Source organism: Piliocolobus tephrosceles, chromosome 11 (genome assembly GCF_002776525.5).
Source record: "Piliocolobus tephrosceles isolate RC106 chromosome 11, ASM277652v3, whole genome shotgun sequence".
Classification (NCBI taxonomy): Eukaryota; Metazoa; Chordata; class Mammalia; order Primates; family Cercopithecidae; genus Piliocolobus; species Piliocolobus tephrosceles.
This window is the reverse complement of record NC_045444.1, coordinates 55,079,937-55,088,454: the sequence shown is the minus strand read 5'-3', so window position 1 is coordinate 55,088,454 and position 8,518 is coordinate 55,079,937. Positions and strand designations below refer to the sequence as shown.

The following is an 8,518-nucleotide window of genomic DNA, read 5'->3' as shown; positions in this document are numbered from 1 at the left end:
ACGTGTGTATGTGTCTTTATAGCAGCATGATTTATAATCCTTTGGGTATATACCCAGTAGTGGGATGGCTGGGTCATATGGTATATCTAGTTCTAGATCCTTGAGGAATCGCCATACTGTTTTCCATAATGGTTGAACGAGTTTGCAATCCCACCAGCAGTGTAAAAGTGTTCCTATTTCTCCACATCCTCTCTAGCACCTGTTGTTTCCTGACTTTTTAATGATTGCCATTCTAACTGGTGTAAGATGGTATCTCATTGTGGTTTTGATTTGCTGGCGAGTGATGATGAGCATTTTTTCATGTGTCTGTTGGCTGTATGAATGTCTTCTTTTGAGAAATGTCTGTTCGTATCCTTTGCCCACTTTTTGATGGGGTTGTTTGTTTTTTTCTTGTATATTTGTTTGAGTTCTTTGTAGATTCTGGATATTAGCCCTTTGTCAGATGAGTAGATTGCAAAAATTTTCTCCCATTCTGTAGGTTGCCTGTTCACTCTGATGGTAGTTTCTTTTGCTGTGCAGAAGCTCTTTAGTTTAATTAGATCCCACTTGTCAATTTTGGCTTTTGCTGCCGTTGCTTTTGGGTGTTTTAGACATGAAGTCCTTGCCCATGCCTATGTCCTGAATGGTACTACCTAGGTTTTCTTCTAGGGTTTTTATGGTATTAGGTCTAACATTTAAGTCTCTAATCCATCTTGAATTAATCTTCGTATAAGGAGTAAGGAAAGGATCCAGTTTCAGCTTTCTACTTATGGCTAGCCAATTTTCCCAGCACCATTTATTAAATAGGAAATCCTTTCCCCATTTCTTGTTTCTCTCAGGTTTGTCAAAGATCAGATGGCTGTAGATGTGTGGTATTATTTCTGAGGACTCTGTTCTGTTCCATTGGTCTATATCTCTGTTTTGGTACCAGTACCATGCTGTTTTGGTTACGGTAGCCTTGTAGTATAGTTTGAAGTCAGGTAGCGTGATGCCTCCAGCTTTGTTCTTTTGACTTAGGATTATCTTGGCAATGCAGGCTCTTTTTTGGTTCCATATGAACTTTAAAGCAGTTTTTTCCAATTCGGTGAAGAAACTCATTGGTAGCTTGATGGGGATGGCATTGAATCTATAAATAACCTTGGGCAGTATGGCCATTTTCACGATATTGATTCTTCCTATCCATGAGCATGGTATGTTCTTCCATTTGTTTGTGTCCTCTTTGATTTCACTGAGCAGTGGTTTGTAGTTCTCCTTGAAGAGGTCCTTTACATCCCTTGTAAGTTGGATTCCTAGGTATTTTATTCTCTTTGAAGCAATTGTGAATGGAAGTTCATTCCTGATTTGGCTCTCTGCTTGTCTGTTACTGGTGTATAAGAATGCTTGTGATTTTTGCACATTAATTTTGTATCCTGAGACTTTGCTGAAGTTGCTTATCAGCTTAAGAAGATTTTGGGCTGAGACGATGGGGTTTTCTAAATACACAATCATGTCATCTGCAAACAGGGACAATTTGACTTCTTCTTTTCCTAACTGAATACCCTTGATTTCTTTCTCTTGCCTGATTGCCCTAGCCAGAACTTCCAACACTATGTTGAATAGGAGTGGTGAGAGAGGGCATCCCTGTCTTGTGCCAGTTTTCAAAGGGAACTTTTCCAGTTTTTGCCCATTCAGTATGATATTAGCTGTGGGTTTGTCATAAATAGCTCTTATTATTTTGAGGTACGTTCCATCAATACCGAATTTGTTGAGCGTTTTTAGCATGAAGGGCTGTTGAATTTTGTCAAAAGCCTTTTCTGCATCTATTGAGATAATCATGTGGTTCTTGTCTTTGGTTCTGTTGATATGCTGGATTACGTTGATTGATTTGCGAATGTTGAACCAGCCTTGCATCCCAGGGATGAAGCCCACTTGATCATGGTGGATAAGCTTTTTGATGTGCTGCTGAATCCGGTTTGCCAGTATTTTATTGAGGATTTTTGCATCGATGTTCATCAGGGATATTGGTCTAAAATTCTCTTTTTTTGTTGTGTCTCTGCCAGGCTTTGGTATCAGGATGATGCTGGCCTCATAAAATGAGTTAGGGAGGATTCCCTCTTTTTCTATTGATTGGAATAGTTTCAGAAGGAATGGTACCAGCTCCTCCTTGTACCTCTGGTAGAATTCAGCTGTGAATCCATCTGGTCCTGGACTTTTTTTGGTTGGTAGACTATTAATTATTGCCTCAATTTCAGAGCCTGCTATTGGTCTATTCAGGGATTCAACTTCTTCCTGGTTTAGTCTTGGAAGAGTGTAAGTGTCCAGGAAATTATCCATTTCTTCTAGATTTTCTAGTTGATTTGCATAGAGGTGTTTATAGTATTCTCTGATGGTAGTTTGTATTTCTGTGGGGTCGGTGGCGATATCCCCTTTATCATTTTTAATTGCGTCTATTTGATTCTTCTCTCTTTTCTTCTTTATTAGTCTTGCTAGCAGTCTGTCAATTTTGTTGATCTTTTCAAAAAACCAACTCCTGGATTCATTGATTTTTTGGAGGGTTCTTTGCTATTTTAAATGGAGAATATATTCAGTAATTTGTGCTAACAAAGTATGTATATATTATCAGCTACTATACAAATCATTAATTAGATAAAAAACATTTCAGGTAAAAAATAGTCAAGCAATGAATACACTAGTATAAAGAACAAGGGTTGGGTATTAGAACATTTTGAATTTATGGCATTAAAATTTTTTTCAGTCACATGATGGGGTATAAAAATGATTAAAACTTGAAGGGGGCCAGCCCCTCTACACCTTTGGGTATTTCTCATCAGGTGGGACAAGAGACTGAGAAGACTGAGAGAGATCAAAATGGAGTTTATTATGTCTACCTTTTCTACGTAGACACAGTAACAGTCTGATCTCTCTTTCTTTTCCCTACAAAAACTGGAAATCTAATAAGATTACTCAGATTTGAATCTTATGGCTCACTTGAATAAATGCAAACTGTTGATACATCATTATTGCCAATCCATCAACAATAACCATCATCCATGATAACCATCCATGATGGTTATTGTTGATGATGTGGTTGCCAAAGAGGACTTTATAAATGTATGTGGGTAAAACCGGTCCTGACATTTGCCTGTAGAGACTAAGTCCAGTGCTGTCCATGCCATGGATGATTCATGCCATTGGAAACTGAGCTCTGACAACTGCCCTTAAGACATAGTCCATTCGACTTTCAGACAGGTCAAGGCCACTATACATCTTGATGAATAAAGAAGAGCAGGCTATAATGGCAAGAGCCAAAGGAGAAATAGCAGGAAGCTTTCCCAAAGTAGTCAATTTGTATAATAGTTTGAATATGTCTTCTCCCCCATGGCAGCTACACGCTTTCCCGATGGTGCATACTGCCAGGCTACTATGTTTGAATGCAAAAACCATGTTTGTATCCCGCCATATTGGAAATGTGATGGCGATGACGACTGTGGCGATGGTTCAGATGAAGAACTTCACCTGTGCTGTAAGAGGGAGAGAAATGGAGTGAATGGGAGTGGTGTTGTCTGTCAAATCTCAGTGTTTCTTACATGTAGCATGTGAGCCTGGAGAGCAGTTGTACAATTGTTTAGGACTGGACACAGGATAAGTATTGGTGTTATTTCACTGGGTCTTCCAGCTTCAATTCTCTCTGTAACCTGAGAAAGTTGGGAAAACCTCCATGTTTTTAAACATTTTATGATCTTAGAAAAAAATGTCTTTAAAGGAAATGTTGCTTGAAAACCCAGTGTGCGTAAATAAAGGCAGATCTGTTGTGGTTGAAGTCTGAGGAAGGGTAGGGAGGAGGCTGTACCTCTCCTGCTGTATCCTACATTGGGTGCCCCTGGAAGTACCCTCTCCAAACCCCTAGAGCTTCCTGGAGCACCTTTAGAAAATGCTAAGACTTTCTTAATCTTTGCAGTCACTTCCTTTTAACATGGTAAGTCAAGGCCATCTAATTCCCTCTTGCTGAATGATGCTTATATATATATATATAATATATACACACACACACACACACAGACACACACACATATATATGTATATTTTAAACCCTGCTTGTTTGTGAGTCTCAATTTAGGTACATATCAGTAGCAGTGGAAGAGGGGTATTTCAAAATCACATGCCCTGGCCTCACCCTAGGCTTAGACCTGATGAAGCGAATCTCCAAGAATGAAGCCTGCACATGTGTATTTTTAAAAAGCTTCTTAGCTTTTTAGTTTAGTCCCCTGGTTGAGAACTACTGATTTTAATAAGTGAGTGAAAATAGAGTTGTTTCAGTCATTTTGCTACATGCTTGGAGTCATTGGAGAAACTCTAGGGTAATAGTTCTCAAAAGTGTCTTCCCCGGACTAGGAATGTCAGTGCCATTTGGGAACATGTTAGAAATGCAGATTCATGGGATGCACCCTATCCAAATAGAAATAAAAAATCAAGCCTAAGAGAAGTAGAGGAAGGAAAGACATTAACTCAAAGACTCTGCTTTTTAAGCTCTTTCCCCAAGATGGCCTTAATTTTGTGAGAAAATTAAGGGCCCAGCAATCTATACATTAACAGGCCCATCAAATGATTCTGATGCAAACTAAAGTGTCAGGATTTTGTGTAAGTAAATGCCCTTAACCTAGGAGACAAGACCTTGAGAAGCACTCCTGATGGAAGTTCACGTTGCATCTTCCATCCCCTTTCCCAGCTTCATCACTACTCATTTTTAGCCCAGAGATTTGACTTGTGAAAATGATATGTCTTAGCATTTTGTTTCTCCTCAGAAAACTATAGTTAGTGTTCATTATATTTCACAGTTGCATCCCAACATTTTTCTTTACTTCTCAGGAACTAGCCTTGTTTTGCTTTGAACTTCATGAATCTTGAGACATATCTTAGACATGTTTAACTTGCAAAGAAGTCCTTAGGAAATCTCTTCTCTCCGTAAGGTAAAATGCCCATAGCTAGTAAAAATAAACTTTGGAGAGTCAGAGACACAGCTACCTTAAACAATTTCCAACACTGTTTTATAATATTGAATTTGCCTTTCACAGAAAATAATTATTGCAATAGTTCTATTAACAATACTTCCAAGAACCAGCCCTTAGATCTGACCTTTTCCCCTCAACCAATCTTATTACAAGTCTCTCCTCTTGATCCCTGTGTGTGATACAATGGCAGAAGGAAAATCAGACAGCCCAAATCCTCCATGTGGAAGATCATATGTGAAGACCACATGTATGTTGAGTTCACTGAATTTGTGGTACACGTATAGTGAACCATGTTCCCTGTACCAAACAAGTAGGGGACCTGGGGACTACCCTTGAGTTCCTCACAGCTGTACAGGCAGCAGCTAGAGGTCTCACTCTGGACAGCAAGTGTGTCAGGGTTTGATCATGAGATATCGAATTTAAATGTAAGATGTGAGAGAATTCAGGAAGGAAAATCCAACACAATTTAAAGCTTCAGTAAGAGACTCAGGCTCTAGACACTCTATGACAACTGCCATCAGAAGGATCAAACAAATGACTTCCTGGCTATTAGGATAAGAGCCCATGTACTGCCAGCCTGTCCAGCCTCACAGCCACCATTGTGCTCCACACTACATGTTCCAGCAACAGAGGCCTTTATTCAGGTCCAGAGACCTGCCATGCTCCTCTCTGACTCAGAATCAATGGGAAGTTTCTTCCAAGCCTTCCTCTCCCTAACTTATGTCAGATCACCCCATTAGATGTTTTGTAGTTGTAATTGAATGGTTTATTTGAAAAGTCTGTTTCTCTACTAGAATGAAAGTTCCATGAGGACAAAGACTGTGTCTTTCTTGTTTCTCATCATAACTAGTGCCTAGCACAGTACCTTGGCGTGTATTGGATATATAGTGTATCTGCTGATTGATTAATCAAATGAGTAAATGAGTGCATGAATGAAGCAAGCCTGGTGCTGGCACTGGAGTGTTTTAGATATTGACACTTGGATCCTACTGTTAACCTGTAATTTCATTTTTCCATCTTTCCTTTCAGTGAATGTTCCCTGTAATTCACCAAACCGTTTCCGGTGTGACAACAATCGCTGCATTTATGGTCATGAGGTGTGCAACGGTGTGGATGACTGTGGAGATGGAACTGATGAGACAGAGGAGCACTGTAAGCAAAAGTCAAAAGGGAGAAGGAAAAAGGAAGGACCCCATGTGGTCTGCAGTTTGGAAAATGTACCTCTGGGGTTTCAGTTTGTTCTATAGAGTTGTGCCCATGATTGCAGATCTCTGCTGACGTAATTGTTTACAAGACCATACAAACACATTGTTTACATGTAACCCTGCCTGTTCTTCCTGTCTCATTTGAACACAATGCTGGCAAATCCATTAATTTTTCAGTCTTTGTTTAAACATTTAATAAGCCTTCCCCTCCTCTTTTCTCATAAGAAACCGAGAACAAACACTAAATACTGGTTGAGCCACACCTCACACATTAATAGTTTTTTTTTCAGATATAAGATTTGATCATTCTTCAGCCTTCAGGGGTTGCTAATTGCTAATCTAGGCAGGTGCCCAGCTGCAGAGATCATGTGAAGCAAGGCAGCCCTGGTGTTAACAGAGCTTATCTAATATCCTTGTTGAAAATGAAAATTTATTTCCCAGAAGAGAAAAGTGATAGATTAGTTTAAGGTGGAAGTTTCAAACTGGCTGCATTTAACATTTCAGGCATTGATATATCTGTGCTTTTCCTGCACTTTCAAAATGTTTTAAAGTCTATCCATTGAAGGAGAAAGTTGACCAATTTTCTGGGCAATTTAATTTGCCTAGAAAAAAGTCAGTGAGGAAAATCATTTCCCTGACTCCAGTTATTTTTTTTCCCCAAAAAGACATTACCTGGGAAAATTAAGATAAATTCCTAATTTTTCCACTTTCTATTTCTTGTATTGATGTGGTATTAGAATGCTTTGCCACAGAATGCTTACTTCCAGCCCCCGTCCCAGAGGGGACTGTCTGTCAGGGAGGACTTTGATACTACTGCAACCTTCAAGTTTGTATTCCTGTTATTATTATTATTGGCAGAGATGAATCTGTGGTTATAGCATTAATTTATTTGAGGCATAGCACAAAAGGATGAAAGCCTAGAAATAAAATATTTTTAAAAAATTTGAGATTTCCCCCTTCCCCAAAATCTCTTTCCATTTCCTCTACTAAAAATGCCATTTAAAAAAAAATGGAACAAGACTTTGTAGCACATGGTCAAATCCCAGAATCCATAAACTTTTATTCTTTTCAAGGAGCAGGATTTTAGTCTGGGAAACCACTACTGGCCACCACAGGAAGCAAACTGCAACATTTCAATGGCTTAAAATGGCAGCGATTCATTTCTCACTCATGTAAAGTTTAATGACTGTCTAGCAACCCTCCTCCATCCTATAATTATGCCATCAGGAACACATTCAAGGTTGCCAAGGCGGGAGAAGATCAACATGGTGGAAGCACACAGCTTCTTAACTTCCTGAGCCTGGAAATGACAGATATTCTCCTGCTTGTGGTCCATTGGTCAGAACCAGTTACATGGCCCCGCTCTAACTGTAAGGGAGACTGGAAAACGGAAGAATGTGCATTCTCATACAATTTACCCTTGTGTCACTAAATACTCCTTTACGATTTTCTTCTCATACGTGGAACACCCTTAACCCCTTCCCAAGAGACATAGCTTAGTCCATTCAGAAACTGAAATCCAGGAGCTCTGGGTAATGAGCAGTAGCCACTCAATCAGTTCCAGATGTGGTTCCTCTTGGTCGGGAGACCCATAAACTAATAAACAATCGGTGCCATCTGTGCCTGATAGGTAGCGGTGGAACAGGGGCAGTGCAATAGAAATAAACACTCCCATGGGAAAGAAAGAATTAGAGAGTCGTGGCAATCAGCAATCTGTAGCAATTCTGAAGTCCCACTAGGCTAGAATGACACCTGTTGGCACAGGACAGTCCTGATTCATGTCTGCTGCCCCAGTGGAATTATGAATAGCGCCACCTTCACTTTCAAAAGCACACTGGCCTGGAAAGGAGAGTAAATCACATAGTCACTCTGGGCAGACATTGTAAAGGTCCCTTCTTTGGGGAGTGGAGGGTATTTATTGATTAGCTCATGCCTCTGCTCTGGCAGGAGCTCCTGTGTCAAAATGTCTCTCATTGTTTCTGACTCTACCCTTTGAGAGTTTTTCTTTGTCTATTTTCCTCTTCAAATGAAGAGGGAAGGGGAAATATGCTCCCATTAGGACCCGCACAGCTTTCTCACCCCACTTCTTGCTTATAGAAGGCCAGGAGCCCAATAGTTTTTTGTTTTGTTTTGTTTTGTGTTTCACGTCTCAAACAGTCATAGCATTTTGGTTTATTTGGTTATATCTTGCTCTCAGAAACCTACCAGACATTTGATCTGTTTGCTTCTAGCCTGTTCTAAAAGTTAGTAACCTGATCTAGTGCTCTTTTTGAGCCATAGTTCTCAAATCTGCTTTTTTCTTTGCTTCCTTTCCCTCATATAAGTTCTGTCTGAACTTATTGTCAC

The 8,518-nt window shown here is 39.7% G+C and overlaps 1 protein-coding gene across 1 annotated transcript in view; it reads left to right on the top strand.

The window, feature by feature from the left end:
- Positions 1 to 8,518, top strand: part of LRP2 (LDL receptor related protein 2) — a 219,547-nt gene that overhangs the window by 178,067 nt on the left and 32,962 nt on the right. Inside the window, exons 61-62 of the mRNA XM_023189698.3 lie at positions 3,344 to 3,481; positions 5,997 to 6,119. Coding sequence (XP_023045466.2) covers positions 3,344 to 3,481; positions 5,997 to 6,119 — 261 coding nt within the window. The remainder of the gene's footprint in view (positions 1 to 3,343; positions 3,482 to 5,996; positions 6,120 to 8,518) is intronic.